This window comes from Cervus elaphus, chromosome 27, assembly GCF_910594005.1.
Source record: "Cervus elaphus chromosome 27, mCerEla1.1, whole genome shotgun sequence".
Lineage (NCBI taxonomy): Eukaryota > Metazoa > Chordata > Mammalia > Artiodactyla > Cervidae > Cervus > Cervus elaphus.
Genome location: NC_057841.1, coordinates 40,129,629 through 40,150,842, shown reverse-complemented (window position 1 = coordinate 40,150,842; position 21,214 = coordinate 40,129,629). Strand labels below are relative to the sequence as shown.

The following is a 21,214-nucleotide window of genomic DNA, read 5'->3' as shown; positions in this document are numbered from 1 at the left end:
GGAATACATCTTTGATCCTTCAGTATTGTAAAGATGCTGATGCACAACTGGCACGTGCTTGTATAAACACATTGTGTTCCTAGTTCATGCCATAAATGATGCTATAAAGCGAGAAAAAAACCCCACATCTTTGCCATTAATAGTCCTTTGTCTTATTTTCACAGTCTGCCAAGCAAGACCAAAAAGGTTAGACTGTGTTATCTGCAGCACAGGGAACTATATTTAATATCCTGTGACAAACCATAATAGAAAAGAATATGAAAAAGAAAGTGTATATGTATATGTATACATGTGTCACTCTGCTGTACAGCAGTGATTAAGACAACACTGTAAGTCAATTATACTTCAGTAAAAAATAAAAAGAAAAGTTAGACTGAAGACAAAGCAATCTAGGTCAAGTGGTTACAAATCTATATACTTTATGTAGTCTGCAAATACAGTGTTTACTTTCTTTTATGATTTTTCAATAGCATACCATAGTTAAACTAGTAATATTCCCTTATATTTATCATCTGTAATATTCATTGGTCATCTATTACAGTTTTTACACAGGAAATAGGACTTATCTTCTCGAACAGATTTAAAAATTTATGTACATACATAATTATTTCAAAATATTGTTAAATTTCAATTTAAACTTTCTCGTCTGCTTCTTTTACTGCACAGGAATTCATCCATTCAGGAAAATCAAAGTCTTCAAGAAAATGACCTATGCAAAGCAAATGTAATTTCCTATTGACTTGACAGCTGCCATATTACACAAGAAACATCTGCTTAGGTGATTGTCTCCTACATTAGACTGAACTCATTGAAAACTGCCATGTTCATTACTGGAACTAAGAACCTAGCATAGTGGGTGGACACAGCAGGTATTCAGTAAATGTTTGTTGTTACGAAGTGTCTTTAATCATAAATTATGTGATGCATTTCTATCCAAATTAAGTTGAACAGTCCTCAATTTCGTTTAACAGTGCTGCATAGTTAGTGGAACACACCCCCGAAGCTCCTGCCACTCAGTACTTCATTCTTCTTTGGCAGAATCTCACAGTTCAGTGAGTGAATAAACACACACTGAACCACTTTAAACTATTAGCTTATACATGAGCTTTAAGTTCATTCTTGACCATTAAAGGAATGTAGGATATAGAGGAGAGGGAAGACAAAGCTAAGCCTAATATTCTTTCTTTGCTATTTAAAAGCCCACAACATGATTGCTTTTTTATCACGCTGAGCACCTGGGATAAATAATTTACCCTGTTAATCTGAGAGACAAACTATCACCACAAATTTATTTTAAAACTGAATTACTCACCAGTGAAAATACCCCCTGCTAAAAAGGAAGCATCTTTGTCATATTTAACATTGATACGAATGGGTTTTTCAGGGTCTGGAAGAATCATTAACTTAATTACGGGTCCTTCTATGGTATTCTTGTTATAAATGGCTTTAACCTGCATAATATGTTCTCCTCTAAAAAGAAAGAAAATGGGAAAGAGGGGGAAGGGGTTCAAATTGTGTTAGTTATAATTAAAAATTCTGAGACAATTTATACAAAGTTTAACTCATTTAGGAAACCTCTCTACTCCTGTCTCATTCCAACTCCTGACTAACACTAAATAGATGGCTATGTATTACTCTTAACTTCATCAAGTAATAACAAAAATCAATCTCTATAATACCAATAACTATCAAACTTTCAGTTCTTACCTAGGGGCAAAAACACTGAACACTCCCAAATTAGCCCTGCCCCTTTCATCGGTTTTATGCTGTTGGTTTGAAGGAGTGAGCTAAAAACAAAACAAAACGGTTAATTAGAAAATTCTAGGAATCAAATTCTTTTCCTCTATTACTATTTAAAAAGCTACATTTGCACATACTCTAAAATCTAAAATTGTCTAAACTAGCTGAAATAATATAACATGTAATCACACAATCCAAAGGATAACAATCATTCACGCTGATCAGTTAAACTAGAATTTTCTGTATTTCAATTCTTAAGTTGCAGAATTCAGTGTTCACTCTTTCATTAACACTGCTATACCAAGTGAAGTTTGGTCACATAAATACAGAAGGTATATGCCAAAATCGGGGGGTTGTGGGAAACAGTGCAGGAGAAATAAACATAAATACACATACATAATTTTAAGTCAAGGCATAACACCATGTCCATGTTAGTTACTTCATCCTCTTAATGTTTACACAGATGTGTTTCTAAAATCTTTGTTGCAATACTACCATTGTAGTGATAATTAAGCTTTTACTTTTAAATGATTAAGAATTAGTGGACACACTTCCTAATCACTTGTTAGAAGAATCTTTCAGTCTTTTGCAGATGCTTTTCTAAAAACGAGGATCATACTCTTATTTGGGGTACAATATAATCACTGTTTAACTCTCTTAGAAGCAAACACTAAGAACAAAAGTAAATTCTAAGACTGTAGTAGCAGAAAATCAGATTCTCTCCTAAATCCTAATACTTAACTTCTGTTTAACGGAACCTAAAGATTAGGTGATTATGATACATGCAAAAAAAAAAAAAAAGCAATAGTTGGAGAGACACAAGTGAGAAAGAGTGATTTAACTGCTAAAATAAAACACTGCGTTTGCATCCGTCTCATTTACCTTCCAATCTATCCTCTCTCAACCTATCTTTTTCAGTCTTTCTTCCATCTGGGTCCTAAACCTTTGCTGCTAAGCCAGAAGTCAGTCTTCTATTTCAGGCTATATAACAGCAATACTGTAGTCCTTTTTGACAGGCGTAAGACTTTTGACCCTTTTTACTTTACCTTGAAAACTAGTCCATGTGGATGACAAGTCATTCCTGGTACTTTAACCTCCTGTATAGTTTTTATTTACTTTTTTTTTTTTGGACTGCACACGTGGTTTACAGGATCTTAGTTCACTGACCAAGGTGCACCCATGCCCCCTGCAATGGAAGCAAGGATCCCAAGCACTGGACCACCAGGGAATTCCCTTCTGTACAGCTTTACAGGTAAACAAGTTGAGTCCTGTGAAATCCTTACTGAAATTGTTAACTAATTTCAAGAGAACTGTGTATTTATATAATACAAACTGTTCGTACCTACTAAAATTATAAAATCTCTGGAAAGATACTCAAGCATGGCTGAATATACTTCCAAGATCTCTTCTCTGTATCGCCTGGCAACAACCTGGCTAGGACAAATGAGTTCCCTTTAACCAACAAGAAAAACTTGTCAAAACACAACCTTGCAAGGGCCTGACAGCATCTTCCCCTTCCCCTTGCAGGAGGGCATCCAACTTTGTGCAAGACATCCAAAGTCTCCTCTAGATCCTAACCTGACTATTCCAATACTTGTGTTAACAACTGGTACCTAACCCTGGTACCAGACAGAATGTGGTCCACTGGAGAAGGGAATGGCAAACCACTTCAGTATTCTTGCCTTGAGAACCCCATAACAGTATGAAAAGGACACTGAAAGATGAACTCCCCAGGTCGGTAGGTGCCCAATATGCTACTGGAGATCAGTGGAGAAATAACTCCAGAAAGAATGAAGGGATGGAGCCAAAGCAAAAACAACACCCAGTTGTGGATGGGTCTGGTGATAGAAGCAAGGTCCAATGCTGTAAAGAGCAATATTGCACAGGACCTGGAATGTTAGGTCCATGAATCAAGGCAAACTGGAAGTGGTCAAACAGGAGATGGCAAGAGTGAACATCGACATTCTAGGAATCAGCAAACTAAGATGGCCTGGAATGGATGAATTTAACTCAGATGACCATTATATCTAACTGTGGGCACGAATCCCTTAGAAGAAATGGAGTAGCCATCGTGGTCAACAAAAGAGTCCGAAATGCAGTACCTGGAGGCAATCTCAAAAACGACAGAATAATCTGTTTGTTTCAAAGGCAAACCATTCAATATCACGGTAATCCAAGTCTATGTCCCGACCAGCAATGCTGAAGAAGTGAAAGTTGAACGGTTCTATGAAGACCTATAAGACCTTCTATAACTAACACCCAAAAAGATGTCCTTTTCATTATAGGGGACTGGAATGCAAAAGTAGGAAGTCAAGAAACACCTGCAGTAACAGGCAAATTTGGCCTTGGAGTACAGAATGAAGTAGGGCAAAGGCTAATAGAGTTCTGCCAAAAGAACGCACTGGTCATAGTAAACACCCTCTTTCAACAACACAAGAGAAGACTCTACACATGGACATCACCAGATGGCCAACACCGAAATCAGAGTGATTATATTCTTTGCAGCCAAAGATGGAGAAGCTCTATACAGTCAGCAAAAACAAGACCGGAGGCTGACTGTGGCTCAGATCATGAACTCCTTATTGCCAAATTCAGAGTGAAATTGAAGAAAGTGGGGAAAACCACTCGACCATTCAGGTATGACCTAAATCAAACCCCTTATGACTATACAGTGCAAGTGAGAAATAGATTTAAGGGACTAGACCTGATAGACAGAGTGCCTGATGAACTACGGACGGAGGTTCGTGACACTGTACAGGAGACAGGAATCAAGACCGTCCCCAAGAAAAGGAAATGCAAAAAAGCAAAATGGCTGTCTGAGGAGGCCTTACAAATAGCTGTGGAAAGAAGAGAAGCGAAAAGCAAAGGAGAAAAAGAAGAACAGTCCCACCTGAATGCAGAGTTCCAAAGAATTACAAGGAGAGATAGGAAAGCCTTCCTTAGTGATCAATGCAAAGAAATAGAGGAAAACAATAGAATGAGAAAGACAAGAGATCTCTTCAAGAAAATTGGAGATACCAAGGGAACATTTCATGCAAAGATGGGCTCAATAAAGGACAGAAATGGTAGGGACCTAACAGAAGCAGAAGATATTAAGAAGAGGTGGCAACTATACACAGAAGAACTGTACAAAAAAGATCTTCACGATGCAGGTAATCACGATGGTGTGATCACTCACCTAGAGCCAGACATCCTGGAATGTGAAGTCAAGTGGGCCTTAGGAAGCATCACTACGAACAAAGCTAGTGGAGGTGATGGACTTCCAGTTGAGCTATTTCAAATCCTGAAAGATGATGCTGTGAAAGCATCACTGATGCATCAGTTGATGCATCATTGAAAGCATATTGATGCTGTGCACTCAATATGCCAGCATATTTGGAAAATTCAGCAGTGGCCACAGGACTGGAAAAGGTCAGTTTTCATTCAAATCCCAAAGAAAGTCAATGCCAAAGAATGCTCAAACCACCACATAATTGCACTCATCTCACACGCTAGCAAAGTAATGCTCAAAATTCTCGAAGCCAGGCTTCAACAATACATGAACCATGAACTTCCAGATGTTGAAACTGGATTTAGAAAAGGCAGAGGAACCGGAGATCAAATTGCCAACATCTGCTGGATCATCGAAAAAGCAAGAGTTCCAGAAAAACATCTATTTCTGCTTTATTGACTATGCCAAAGCCTTTGACTGTGTGGATCACAACAAACTGTGGACAATTCTTCAAGAGATGGGAATACCAGACCACCTGACCTGCCTCTTGAGAAATCTGTATGCAGGTCAGGAAGCACAGTTAGAACTGGACATGGAACAACAGAGTGGTTCCAAATAGGAAAAGGAGTATGTCAAGGCTGTAAATTGTCACCCTGCTTATTTAACTTATATGCAGAGTACATCATGAGAAACGCTGGGCTGGAGGAAGCACAAGCTGGAATCAAGATTGCCGGGATAAATTATCAATAACTCAGATATGCAGATGACACCACCCTTATGGCAGAAAGTGAAGAACTAAAGAGCCTCTTGATGAAAGTGAAAGAGGAGAGTGAAAAAGTTGGCTTAAAGCTCAACATTCAGAAAAGTGAGATCACAGCATCTGGTCCCATCACTTCATGGCAAATAGATGGGGAAACAGTGGTTGACTTTATTTTTCTGGGCTCCAAAATCACTGCAGATGGTGATTGCAGCCATGAAATTAAAAGATGCTTACTCCTTGGAAGGAAAGTTATGACCAACCTAGACAGCATATTGAAAAGCAGAGATATTACTTTGTCAACAAAGGTCCATCTAGTCAAGGCTATGGTTTTTCCAGTGGTCATGTACAGATGTGAGAGTTGGACTAGAAAGAAAGTTGAGCACCAAAAAATTGATGCTTTTGAACTGCGGTGTTGGAGAAGACTCGAGAGTCCCTTGGACTGCAAGGAGATCCAACCAGTCCATCCTAAAGGAGATCAGTCCTGGGTGTTCACTGGAAAGACTGATGTTGAAGCTAAAACTCCAATACTTTGGCCACCTGATACAAAGAGCTGACTCATATGAAAAGACCCTGATGCTGGGAAAGACTGAGGGCAGGAGGAGAAGGGGACAACAAAGGATGAGATGGCTGGATGGCATCACCAACTCCATGGACATGGGTTTGGGTGGACTCCAGGAGTTGGTGATGGACAGGGAGGCCTGGCGTGCTGCGATTCATGGGGTCGCAGAGTCGGACACGACTGAGTGACTGAACTGAACTGAACCTAATCCTGAGCTTCCTAGTATCCAAGCACTATGTTTTCCCCCAAACATTACAAGGCCATGTTCATGCTTGCTCATTTCCCTAGAATAGGTCTCAGTAGAGGTCCAACAGCTCTGCCCAGGTAGCTCTCCAAATGGTAAGCAGAGCACAGCTACTCATGCGACTCTCTTGCTTCACCCTTAGAACTTTTAAGTTTCCCAAATAACGCCTGTTTCATAACCCAGACTGCAGGTCATTGTATCTAACTTCATTCACCTTGTCAACATTACCCGTTCCTAATCTGAAATTCAGATATTATTAATATTGTGTAATAAACAGTCCTAATTAGAGACTGCTGCCTCTTGTTACACTGTCTGCAAAATATAAACTGTACTTCCTCAAAATAACTATTAAAATTTTAGACTGACAAAGTAAGCAACAAACCTGGGCAAACTCCAGGAGAGAGTGAGGGTAAGGGAGGCCTGGAACGCTACAGTCCATGGGACCACAAAGAGTCAGACACAACTTAGGGACCGAATAACAAAAACAAAACTAAGCAATAGTGAAGATTATAAAAGGCTATTAAAAAAAAAAAAAGGTAACACCTAGACATGATGATACTGAGAATGAAAGCCAAAATTTTAAGTGAGAATTATTTAAGGATGTTTAAAACTTACCTTTAAATTGTTAGCTTTTACAAGACTTATTTTAACCTGTGGCACAGGTGCTGGATTATCCCACTGATCACAAAGTTGAACAATGAGAGGATTCTGCAATTCTCTTCCATTAATCACTGGAATGGACTAAAACAGACACAAATCTTTTAAGAAGCACTAAAACATGCCAAACAATATGATTACTATTAAAGTGAAACAATCACTGAATTCATCTGTTTTACTCACAAATAGCTCCTTTCATCAATTAAAATAAACTTCTGAAAGTCAATTACATTGTCACTAATAATCCTCTTCTTATAGAATGATTAAAAATTTAATAAAAGGGAAAATATATTTGACATTACTGGCTTCCAGAGCCAGTCAAGAATTCTGAAAATTACATATTGCAAGGACTTCAATGGAAACAGAAATTTATCTTAGGCGCTCATATTTAGCATTGGTCAATCTATAGTCTAACTTCTCCATCAATTGCTGGCACTCTGTCAAGTCTACATGAAGCAGTGTGGACAGCTTTCCAGCTCCTAGTCAAATAGGACTAGTCATGGATAAACTTAAACAAGACAGTGTAGACTTAAAATGACTTTTGCTTTTCCCTTAATCCAAGTAAGGCCTGCGTAACTCCGGGAATTTGTTTGCTGACCTAGGTATATCAAAGGAAACTCATTGTCAAGCAAGAAACCTGTTAAAGTCCAATCCTCTGTGTCAGATGTTTAAAGTTAAAGAAAAAAAGAAGATAGGAAAGACATAACTAGCAAAAAAGGAAAGTGATTTATCACCTCTCCTACTAGTAATGTTCCCTCTGCTTCCTCCATCCCTCCAATTATGTTAGGAGGTTGCTAAAAAGTGGGAGAAACATCAGTAATGTGTTAGGAACATTTTTTAAAAAGATACCCTTGAAGCTGGTTTATGCTTGACTAGCAAAAAATTTTCATGGACAGACTATATTCTGTGTGCTAAAGTTTATAAAAAGCCTGAATACACAAGAAGTGCTGATGTTTCCAAATGTAAACACATCAGGGTCTTTATTTATAATTACATAATTGTCCATCTATCAAACAGCAACTACCTGTAAAGAATATCTTCCAGTAAACAGCTTACAGCCCAAGCTGTTAGCTGAAAATTCTTCTGGGTAGTGGTGGAGAAAGGAAATAACCAAAATCAAATGTTCATGATTTGCCACTTATTAATACTGTCATGCAATATAACATTTCAGAATTTGTTTCTTCATTTATAAGGAAGGACAATACATAATAATGTTGTTGAAGATTAACTGAGAATATATATGTATATTTATATAATTTTTCTATTTATCATGCTTAGGTGTTAAATTAGTTCCCCTTTCTATTTAAGATCCTGTGTGTCGAAGAGGGAGGTAAGTCAAAAATTAAATTGGAAAATTCTAAGAAAACCACATATTCAATGATTACATTTTCAGCTTTACCCACATATAACATATCTCTTAACAGAGGAGAATTAGTTTTAGGTTTTATTTTTAAAGCTTTTGGATTTCAATGATATCTGCAAATAAATCCGATAAATTTTTGAGTTAACAAGCTGTCATTAATTTTTATATTCCCCTCCTACAAAATCATTTAAAAACATGAACATGTAAAGATTTTTTCCACCTCAAGGGTACACAATTATTCCATGATATTGTCAGTCAACAAATTCTTTACTGACATCATTAGGTTTCTAATAAGGCATTGATTTAATGCAGTAAATATGCTTCTATATAAAAATAAGTCCACTGTCTTTGCAGTACAACTCTTCAGTCAACAAGTGTTAAGGAAAAAATTGTTTTTAAATATTTTTTAAATTTACGAATCAAAAAAGGACAATCTCAAACTATAGCAGAGATATGTAAGCTTTTCTCAGATGATCAGTTCCTTTGTGAGATAATTTCATCTACTGCCATGGTCATGTGAGATGATTTTCCATTAGAAAAAATAACCTTTTATACCAACAGATAAGGCTCTGCCACACCATAACTGAACACCAGAATGTGAACATTTTAAAATCAGAATTCTAAAAATTTAATGAAAATTGAAAGGTAACCGATTTGACAGACATTTGCAAATTAGTATTTAAGATATGTATAACTATATGTATAGGGAAGCAAACTGATGTTTTTAAGAGTGTAATGAATGACTTGATATCTGGTATGCATTTAAAAATTCCAGCAAAAACATTTTTTTTAATAAGCCAGTGAGAGAGAACAATGAAATAAAATTGGTGAAAATCAGCAACTGTTGAAACTGGGGGTTATCTATTTTTATTTTAATGCATATTTTTAATTTCTATAATAAAACTCTTAGAATTTGAAGTATCACTTTTTTTTTTAAACAAATGAGGACACAATGATAAATAACAAAGTATTAAAATTCATATTACTTTGTCTTTTTGTTCTTGTTACTATTGTTACTACTCCAACAACAAAATATAACTTTGATCTACTAACATTCTGAAGCAGTTAGTAGGTCAAAATATTGATATTAAATTCTTTCAATCAAGGCAGGAAGGTACTTACCTCCTTTAACTCTGGCCAGTCTACAAGAAGAAGTTTAGCTGGTGGCCCAGAAACTAGCTGCACTCGAATGAAGTCAGAAAATTCACGCCAAGTAAAGCAAAGATCCTTATTTCCAGGGGGACCTGGAATAAATCTGACTCCTCTCACGCTTATACTTTGTGTATTTTCCTAGTGAGGAAAAAGCATGTTGGAAAAAAAAAAAAACAAAACACCAGGAAGATCATGTTTAGTTTTCAGAAAAAAGAAAGAAAATGTTGTCACTAGCTATGTGCATACAGATGTGTTTCTGGTAAAACAACAGCAAGTAACACACATATGCCAATATTGGCGTGTCCTGAATTTCATTTCCTTGAGACAAGAAAGTGAAATTCTCTTCTGTGAGGGAGAGATCTGAAAGGTTCAACTTATGTCCTTTTTCCTTATCTTTTCCTAATTTTCCTCTTTACACTTGCACTGTCTCCTTTCTGTTCTCCAAATAGCACGTATGTGCCTGTCCAACAAGCTCCTTCCCTGTTTGCCACATTTTTTACCTACACGTTGAGATTACCAAGGGAATGTGCTTCAGAAGAGCAGTACATTTTATGAAGATGCGGAAATAATCTTAAAAAACAAGGGCACATTAAAATCAGTATTTTATTTTAGAAAGACTTTAAAAACAACTTTGGTATTTAAAAAAAAAAACTGGAAGGTTCCTGTTTTATGCAGAGACTAGGGGTAGACTTCTATTGTTTCTATGAAAGTGAGTCAAGATAGTACCTATTAGTCATAAAATGACAGGAGAAAGGTCAACTTGACTGGAGAATGAGCCATGGGAGGAGACAGGCGTGCTGCAGCAGAATACTACGGTGTACTTCAGGCACCCTAAGGAGACAGAGTCTAACCTCATAGTATAAGATGCTGACAGGGGGCATGAGATGGGAACTGAAAACTGACCCTCGATTTGGTCAGGTGGCACAGGGCAGAAACACCTAGGAGGCCTGCCTGGGAATGAGACTGAAGAATGTGAAAATAGAGAGTGTACATAACTCTTCAAGGAGCTACATTACAAAAAGGAGAAAAAGAGGGCAGTACTAGACGGACATGTTTCAGGGCCAAAGGAAGCTGTGAGGGGTAAGAGCAGAGAGAGTATGGCATGCTTATATGCTGATGGGAATCTAACAGACAGGGAAAAACAAGATGTAGGGAAACAGGTTAGGAACTACTAGTTGAAAGAGGATGGGTGTCTACGCATAAAGTGACAGGAAGAAGAAACTGTTCGTGCACAACAGTGGTTATTATCTGACTTCATCTACAGAGGGTGAAGCTAGACAAGAAAGCATCTGAAAGTCATAGATCAAACCTTATCTTTTATAGTAAACAAAACACCAGTAGAAGTTCCTCAGCAGTGCTAAGATACTGTGGAAAAGGCGTTCTGAAAACTAGAAAATAACAGCATAGTAGGTTAGTGGAAACAAAAACTCTGGTTAGGAGGGGCAACCATGAGACTCTCATGATTATTCTGTTGGGTAAAAGGGATAATGGAGGTTGCAAAAGGATGCAGAGGTTTAAAAACCACTAAATGCCCTAAGTGAATTCAACTTAGAATTCCTTCTTTCTGACCTGCTCTAGGCTGGCAGGATCCTTGAAGGCTCAACTCCAACATCTTTTCTCGAAAATGGTCTTTAATCTCTCCAAGAAGAGTACTTGTGTTTCCTTGCTTGTTTTAAACAGAAACAATTTCACCAGTATTCTTATTTTTCAAGCTAATCTCAATTAACTGCATATCTGCACACTTTTACAACTAGAGTTCTCCCAGGTATCCTATTTAATGCAGGGACTGAGCACCAAGAAATTTTACTCAAATAGCTACATGAAAAACAACCTTTGTACACATGTCAAAATACTTAGGGATGAAATGGTATGATGTATAGAATTTGCTTCAAAGTGACAGGTAAGGGGGAAGTGATGAATGCTGAAGCTGACTGGTAGGACCATGGGAATTACTTATACTACTTATGCTATTTTTGTGTATGTTCAAAATTTTTGTGTATGTTTAAATTTTCATAATAAAAATTCCTTCAATGCCTTTTACAATTTTTCATTGTAAATACTGCAATCAAATCTCTCTTACTTTTGTGTTTCCCAAACTTTCTGTTACATATAATCTGAATGGAATAGTCAACTGTTAATGGGAAACAGTCATACCTGAAAAGTAGTTTTCAAATGTGAGCTATCAAGTCCAATCCCAGCAATTCCCAACGCAGACAGAGAACTTGGTGAAAATGCTTGAATCTGATTCCCATACTGATCTGTAACAGTTACAACTAAAAAGGGGGAGGCAGTTAATTTTACAGTATCTTAATTTAACATGATGTTGATGTCATATGTTTTACCATGAATATCTGAAGGAAATAATTTAGTGTCATGTAATAATCTGGATATAAGAAAAATACAGGATGTGAATCATACTAACATATTTATTTTATGCTCTTAGTATTAACCATTATAATTTCTAACAAAAGTCAACATTCTTTTCAACTAACTGTTTTTAGTTAGGTCAGCATAGGCAAAGATAGGGAAAATGCTTCAACCGTTTCAACAGTGGATTTTAAACCATTAACCATATATAAATCCAAAGTTTTCCTTTCAGATTATGTATGCCAAAACATGAACATAAGGACATATTATAGAAGTGTTTTAAAGAAAGAAAGTAGGTCATACTAACCTATTTCTCCTTGAAGCTCTTGACCCATCTGTACCGTTTTTCCTCCTTTTAATTCACATTTTAGATGTTTAGGTTCATCTGGAAGTGGTCTGAAATTGATTAACAAATTAAAGGCCTTAATTACACCATTAATTGTAGAAAAAAGTTTCAACATGCTAAGGAGTAACATATGTAATGCTCATTTTCTTAAACTTAAAAACAGTATCACTATTAATCCAAAGGGAAATAGAGAAAAGACAGCTTGCAAAGACAGTAGAGAATACTGACCAAAAAAATAAATGCATGTTAGATCACAGTTATCTATCCTGGATTAAAAGGAAATTATGACATGAGAGCACTGAAAAAAAAAAGCAATGGGTTGGTAAGAATGACTCATCAAGAAACCTAGCTCTGACTGAAGAGTAGTACATCTGATAATTTTATCTCAGACACGGAGCTATTCTAAGTGTTGGCGTAGTATGGAAATGTGTACGGAATTAAAGTAGAAAAGGTTAATAAAAAAGAGGCAGCCAAGGAACTGACAGGCCAGGGTGAAGGACAGGTCTTCTATATATTTACTTAAATTTTCCCCTTTTCTATCAGGTAGACTCAGCTTTGAAAATCACCACTAACTAATGAAAGAATTCCTTCTGAGCAACACACTGACTGATCACACTGCATCTTTTGTATTTCTCACATCTTTGTCATTTTCTAGGAGTTTTCACTGTTGCTTGTCCTAGGAGGACATTCCTTTAACAAAAGTTCTCGTTCTGACAGATACTAGAGGGGCAAGTTAAGTAGAGGCTGAGAGTGATATTAAGGATGAATCACTATCATCAGTGAAGCTTTATTCCAAAGACAACCTGTTTCCAAGAAGTTGTGGAAATCTCTACATCAAAAAAATGACTTTGATATGTATGCTTTGGTGAAAAGCATTTTTGTCACCATATGCTGAATATCTCAAAACGTAATATGCCCACAAACCTTACTGTAAATGCACTTTCCAAAGACACATGATCGTCTTGGAATGAAACCTGGCAATAGCGCATATCTTTCACAGATGTTGGTACTTGTACATCAGGAAGCAGACCCTGCAGTAAGTGCTCTTTGTTAATCTCAGGAGTCCAATTAACCTAGAAGGGAAATTATATACTTAAGAATAACATAAAGTTTACTCGAATATCTTCCAACTGCCAGTTATCTTACCAAAGATTCTTAAAAAATTATAATCCATCCTCCCCAACTCTAAGGAAAAAGGAAGGCCCTTTATGACCATAAATGATGGTGGTTCATATATTACTAAGAGAAAAGTTATCTTTTTCACTGTCTTCCCTGTTAATACTGCCACATCTTTCAATGCAATGAAATAAATATTCCTAAATCATTCCTTTAGCACTTCGCCACAAGATTATTACTCTGGTCATTATAGTTTTAAAAAACTATGGGAATCAAATCATGTTATCAATTCTGAGAAGTTATAGTCAATTGTTTTTGTTTTTTCAAAAAGAATCTTGCTATTACAGGTTTTAATTAAGATATAAGTGGACCCTATTCAGCAAGGTGAGAAAAGTTTAATTCACTATGTAATTACCATCCTAGCCACATCTTGATCTTAATCCACTCTCAAATGTTTTTAGCTCTAATTTTAACCTTACATCTCTTAAACTCCATATTTTGTTATTTGTTATACATTTTTAAAGTTGACTACCCCACTCTATTTTACTTTTAAACTTCCAATCCTTTCTATTTAAGAACTTTTAGCTCAACTTTATGCTTTTAGCCTTTATAGCTGTGATTCTTAAATCACTGATATTCTAATATTGTGATCCTAGTTTACACTGTTCTAACTTTCTTAGTTACCTTGTTATCTTTGTAAACCATTCTTTATTCTTTATATCATATTTTTTCTTTTTTTACATAGTGGAAGCAGAAGCAGGAGTTGCACAAAATGGCTGGCTTCCCTCACCCTACCTGTGCTCTCTGCTCAGAGAATTCCTATGTCTGCTCAGAGAATTTCTGTATCAGTTTGGGTTGACTTTCCTTGGTAATAGAGAATTTTCGAAAGATTACACAGTCACTTTAAGTGTATACATTCAGTAAAAGTATAAATATCCTTTATAGTCAATAAAGGTATATGTTTTAAAATATTTGGAACCCAAGAAATATATCATGACTAGATTTGAGGAAAATGTGTCAAAAGCAGGCCATGAGCTTAAAGAATGGCAAAAAGAAGGTTATATACAGAAAGAGGCTCTCAAGTCAATGTTTATTCTTAATCTTAATAAGAAACTAAACTGGAAACAACATTATGAGAAAGCAAGGTATGAGTTCAGAAGCCAGGTTGGTAGTACCACTTTTAAACCACTTGCCTTCAGATCTGCTGAGAGATAAAAATGGCTTGCCTCCCTTCCAAGCAGGATAAGGACTATTTCTCTCACAATCCTCCTTTCTCTTATTATGGAGGGAAAAAATAAACCAGCTGGAGCAAGGGCTATTCCAAATAAGGTTTTAAAAATCATGTCAGCTGAACCCTGGTAAACAATTCTTACAAGATATCAGATCCTATATCTTAGAGATTCAGGATGGCTACAGAATTTAATAGTGCAAAAGAGGAGAATTCTCCGGTGGTACAGTGATTATGACTCTGTACTTCCACTGTCAAGGGCCTGGGTTCAATCCCTGGTTGAGGAACTAAGATCCCACAAGCTGTGCAGCACGGCAGAAAAAAAAACACCACCATTTTAATTGGGTTGTTAGGTGAGCTGTTCAAGTTTCAGCATACAGATTCACCCTTTCAAGGTACAAACGCTACATTTAGATGGCAGGTCTGAGGACCATCTGAAGCCAGTGAGAACTGACAAAACCACTGTGTACAGATAACAATTTTAGAGACTGCTATACCAATTTCAAATGGCCAAATCAGGGGTCTGGTTTGTAGTTCACAATACTGTGGTTCACAATACTGTTCTACCGTTTGCCTTCAACAGACCTTTTCTTTAGTGCCTTCAGAATAGCTACAAAAATACTGCTCTGGTCAAGTGGAGATCTTAATTGTGAACAGAAATACAATTCATCAGGACTGGATTTTTGTTTAGGTGTCGAAATCATTTCTCTAAGCACAGATTTAACACATTCAACATTCCAATCTAGTGCATGTTAAAAAAAAAAAAAAAAACACTTTATTTAGCCTGGGATTTTAAATAACAATGCTGTTTTGCTGGGATGAGCATCTTCTTAAGAGGACAGCCTATATAACTTGTTCTTCCAAGCAAAAAATGTACAAAATTCTTGCAAGTAATCCATTTGAGATACCTACTTTAATTTTCTCTGCCAAAGCTGATGTTATATGGATTTCTCTTTCTCCTTCATCATACATTTGAAAAATAAGATTATGCATAACATCTCCAGCTATCCAGTTAACCTCATCCTGATGTTTGATCTGGATGGCCTTCTGTCCTTCCACACTGAATATCTGTAATCTGGCAACGTGGCTACTGGGGAGCAACTTAATAGTCTTCTCCACTGGTGCCACATCTTTACAACTCTGGGAAGAGAGAAAAACACAAATACATACTGAATGATAACATCCGTACTGAAAACATCACTTTTGGCTTTTATGGTAAATCTTTCATATTGCTTCGGAATTTATCTCCAATATTATGAGAGATCATCTTATATATTGTTAACAATTATTATACACCTTTATACCATCAAGTTATAAATAATGACAGTGGTCACATTCTCAAAACCTAAAACTAGCATATTTGGACTTAAAAGAACATTCCTCTTGGTAAATCTGCTTAAAAGTGTTGCAAACTTCTGAAAGTTTAATCATGTGACATAGAGTTGGTGTCAGCATTTATTAATAAGAACAAAGGTGTAATAAATTAAGAATTTTCTATAAAATCAGAGACAAATAACTGGCATAAAATATAGTACTTTAAGGAGTTTCTAGAGCTTTTTCAATTCATTTTTTACTGGGGTAAATGGACAGAGTTGCTTGTAGCTAGATAAGGACTATAGGTGCCCCAAAGGCTGAGCAGTTTGTAATTTGTCATATTAGGCACAGCAGTGTTTCAAAGATCAGCAGAGATGAGCTGGTATGCTACATAAATTGATTTTAGGCACATGAAATTAAAACACTACATAATCATCTCAGAATCTAGGTATAGTGCATTCCATAGAATACAAAAAATTCAAGTCTAAACCTAAAATACCTTTACAATCCTGCTTTGTTAATGTCTCCTTCCTCATCTACTTGAGGTCATTCTATCAAAGCCCATTCACACAAATAATGACACAGTCAAAATTACTACTTCACAGAGTATCAGGCAAAAAACCCATCTGCTATTATAAGCACACCTTATTTGCCTGACTTAAAATTAAGAGTCACTGCTTTGCGATAACATTTTTAAACGGCATATTACAGGTATACTGTGGTCTTTAAGTGCCTTGGACTCTTGGTTTTCAGACTGCCGCTGCTCTGCAGTATTTACATAATTGTATGTAAATATTCCCTTGCTTTCAAGCCCAGCTTTCTCCCTAACAACAAGTCTTTTCTTCCTGAATTGTCTAGATCTTTTGCAAGACAATATACTCAAACACACAATGCTCACATTACTGAAAAAAAGGAAACGCACAACAAATGTTTTAAGATGATCAAACATAACTAGTTTCAAAAGAAAAGAATTATAATAAAGTCAAATCATCTCATTCTAATTTTAAAAAATAAAAGTTTTTACCCTTTTGAGGCTCAGGATGTGTTTGCTGATGTATAGTTAGTTGGAAAAACATTGGTTAATCAACTGATTGGGTAAATCATCATCTACCACCATATCAATCATGAAGAAACCACATACAGATATTTTACTTGCATAAGTATTTGTTATCTCATTCAGCAATCTTAGGAAATCATATGCTTCTATCAACTGCTTGCCCTCCTCTAGGCTGGCCTCATCTTCAGCCATGATGAACACCCAGTAACAAGTGTCCTACTGGCACATCAACACAGCACTCTCTTTATAGAATAATACTAAGAAAAACCATATATTTAAATTATACATACATATTAAATGTTAATATATCCTTCAGTGGTGGTTCAACAGAGACATTTATTAAACTTTCTAAGAAAAAGGTGTAAACTATAAGAAACAAACAATAAAATAAAACTGATAACTGTTACACTCTAATAACAGGAAAAAATAATTTTAGGAACATATAATCAACAATAGCTATAGATATTATAAAAGGTTTGAGCAAGAAATTTCTAATATCTGATACAAAGTGTTATTTACAACACCATTTCATTTTTGTCTTTTCTTCCCTCTGGCTAAAAGAATCACAAATATCTCATCTTAAAAAGTCAAACAACTTTACATGAAATATTAAAAGCTATTAAAGAGTATTTGAATAAAAAGTCAATATAATACCAATGAAAAACAATAACAACTTACAGGTATTTCAATTTTTGCTTTAAGTGTCTGGTCTTTTTTAATATTCTGAACTTGAATTGCTGGTCCTGATAAAATACTAGTTCCAGAACTACTGCAATCCACAACATAGACTGGAAGGTTTGGAGCACCTGAAAACTATTGGAAGCATACAAAATAATTTAAGATCCCAATCGAATGTAACTGGTTACTCAATAACTTCAATTTTCAAATAATATAGTTTAGCTACTATTTCTGACTATAAATTAAGAGTACCGTAAGTATAATTCACTAATATCCTAGACAATTTTCAAAGGAGTAAGTTTCTACAATTCTAGGTAAAATGTGCTGATGTTGGAAGAAAAATCAACTTCCTTAACAATCATTCTTTCTTTTACTCTACCTATTTGGGTTTTCCTTTCCTTCTTGAGCTCTTTTACTCATACTCATTTACCCATCCATCCTTAATCCTAAAGGATAATTTTATCATTTTGCTCATAACTGAATACTTCATCTGAAATGAGGAGGATGGACAAAGGAAGGAGCGGGGAGGAATCTGTAGTTCTATACTTGGCATAGTTGGCATCATTACTGAATTAGAGATGTTGAAAATTATTGGCAATGAGATAGCCCACAAATTTCTGCATGGAATAATCATTACACAGTCTAGATACTATATAAAGCTTACTATAAAAGAGTCAAAAGATAGGATGATTTCCAGTTACTACAATGGCACTCAAAATCTACACATTCTTATCTTGCAATAGCTTACCTTACAATGAACAATCAGCTTTGGTTGTGCTGTTATATTGTCTGATTCATCCAAAACTTCCACCTGAAATGGGAAAGCTGTTCCATTTTCTATAACTAAAATTTCAGAATCAGGTTTCACTTTCAATCGATGAGGAGGACCTACCAGAAAATTATATAATGAAAATGAGATTCAGGTTTCCAAAAATGAAATGCTAAAATAGCAAAAGAAACAGCTTTTAACATTTTAAGTTTTAATATCTTTTAAATAATGCTGAGAGAGAAAGAAGAAATATCCATGGTTAATCATTTCTACCCCCAAATGAATAGATTCTACACACAACCCCCAAATGCACTGATTCCCAATTGTATTAAAATGTTTGAGGTCTAGACTCAGTTTTATGGACAAGCTAAGACAAGTGATAACTCATGCTAGAAATCACTCAAATGTGTAAAATACTGAAAAGATCTTGGAAAACAGTATTCAAGAAAAAAAATAAAAGTTTATTAAACTACTTTTTAAATTTTCTATCTTTTACACAATGACTGATTTCTCAGGCACACTACGTACCTCTATTAGGTAATTTTGCTCAAAGGATCAGTTCATGTAATGACATAACCAGATAATTTACTTGTTAGACTGCCCACAACCCTTTGATATCCTAAGCAAGCTGCACCATAATTTTCCTCTAAACTAATAAAAGAGGTTTTACACTTCAATAGCAGCATGACCTGTTGTGCCCTATAAACACTGTTGTGCCCTATAAACACTGATATTTTAAAATACAATTTATACTAAATACTGGGAACACAAGTTTACAAAGAACAAGTTATATCAGTTAATATTTGTGTTTTAATCATATGCCAACTCTATTCTCAGAATCCTTACAATGACCTTGACCAAGAGGGTACTATTAGTATCATCCCCATTTTATGCCTGAGGAAGCTGGGATCCAGAGAGTAAGTATCCTGTCCAGGTCACATGGCTACAAGGGGCAGACTTGAGTTACTGACCACTCTGACTACACAGTCCCACTTCCCACCTCACAACCATCACTCTCAACTTCTAAAAAAAATTGTCAGCACTATCTGGTTAATAAGAAGTTCCCCTGAGATTTGAATAATCCATATGTTTTAGCCAGCCTTTCAAAATAAAAGCATCGTAAGTATTAATACGAAACTTTTTTTTTTTTTCCTACCAATGGGCCAATTTTTACTTCTTTATCAATCCATGCTTGAAGGAAAGCTCAAACTACAAGAATCTGTGAAAGGAAATAGCCAATATGTTTCTTTTTCATTAAGATCAGTATAAAAGGTTTTTAGGTTGATAAATCATTACTCAAATTAACAACATAAAAGCTCTTATAAGAAACTTTTCTTCTTAAAATATGAAATATTTAGCTACATCAGAAAAAGTAAAGGACACATCCAGTTCTAATGTAAGCCTAATTGTACATCCTTAAGAATAGTTTCACAATGTGTTTTCAATATTCATATTATTCTTTCAGGATTATTTTTAAAACTTAAGTCTTCCTAAATGTTACCCTGTTTTTTAATTGATTATTTCTGTTAGTGTTACGCATGACATTCAAATGTATTTTCAAGGCTTATACCATAACCAACCAAAAACACTTCACCTTTGTGTCATTATACTTTATCATAAGAATATCATTTAAAAGGAAAATATGAGGAATATTTCTTAAAGTAATATTACCTGGAAGTAATCTAATTTTTAAAATCTGTGAGTCTTCTTTTAAACCCGGCAGAATAACCTTCAGATTAAAATTCTGTTAAAAAAATTATTTTAATTAAATTCAAATCCTAAATAAATACTCAAGTAATTTACCACCTCAATTCTGACTTATTTTTTGCTTTTCATTTTCATATCATTAGAGAAAGTCACTCAGCAAATTTATATTGACTAAAATTATCATATGTATGTATGAAAGAAATTGAAAAGGTGAAAAAATTGACTTATATTGCTTCTTTACAGACAATACTATCTTCAAATTCAAAAGGCATACCCTCTGAATAATTACCAGAATTAAGCTGGGTACTATAAAAAATCTGGAAAGTAGTAAAATGGAAAAACCCCCAAATCTACACATTTCTAAATATAATGTCATATTCTAGATTAGATTCCGGTATAGAAAAATACAGTGGAGAAACTGGCAAAATATTGAAGTCCAGAGTTTTGTTAACAGTATTATATCAATGATAATACTGGATAAATATGCAATGCTTATATAAGATGTTTAATAGAGGAAGCTGGGTGAAATACATGTGAACTCTCTATACCATCTCTGTAACTCTTCTGTAAAAATAATTATTTCAAAATGTTAAGGTTTTTAAAACCTAGAAATCTTTTTAAGTACCTTTACTAAAGTCAAAATTTCCATGAATTTCAAGTTCTTCTTCCAGAAACAGCTTAATTCAGGAGGATGGACAGAACTTGCTCTTTGCTTTAATGCAGTAAACTCACATGCTCAATTTTAAACATTATTTTGGCAGGGAAAATTTTTAAAATATATATTGAAGGTAATGATACATTGGGGAAAAAACTAACATATCACTTAAGTTATTAGCTAGTGTTCACATTAGTCATAGTAATCTATTAGCTACTCTATATACTTAACTGAAAAATTACCTTATTGCAGTTTGCCTTTACCATCCCTAACTTTATTCCTCCCTCTTCC

At 35.3% G+C, this 21,214-nt stretch overlaps 1 protein-coding gene across 2 annotated transcripts in view; it reads right to left on the bottom strand.

Annotated features, from left to right (window-relative positions):
• SMCHD1 (structural maintenance of chromosomes flexible hinge domain containing 1) overlaps nt 1-21,214 on the bottom strand; it is a 120,474-nt gene that overhangs the window by 43,691 nt on the left and 55,569 nt on the right. For both annotated transcript variants that reach the window (XM_043888882.1, XM_043888884.1), the window contains exons 22-32: nt 20,233-20,305; nt 18,541-18,680; nt 17,793-17,927; nt 15,656-15,883; nt 13,324-13,472; nt 12,361-12,449; nt 11,841-11,959; nt 9,657-9,824; nt 7,130-7,255; nt 1,708-1,787; nt 1,313-1,470 (exon numbers count right to left, since the gene is read on the bottom strand). In XM_043888882.1, coding sequence (XP_043744817.1) covers nt 1,313-1,470; nt 1,708-1,787; nt 7,130-7,255; nt 9,657-9,824; nt 11,841-11,959; nt 12,361-12,449; nt 13,324-13,472; nt 15,656-15,883; nt 17,793-17,927; nt 18,541-18,680; nt 20,233-20,305 — 1,465 coding nt within the window. The remainder of the gene's footprint in view (nt 1-1,312; nt 1,471-1,707; nt 1,788-7,129; nt 7,256-9,656; nt 9,825-11,840; nt 11,960-12,360; nt 12,450-13,323; nt 13,473-15,655; nt 15,884-17,792; nt 17,928-18,540; nt 18,681-20,232; nt 20,306-21,214) is intronic.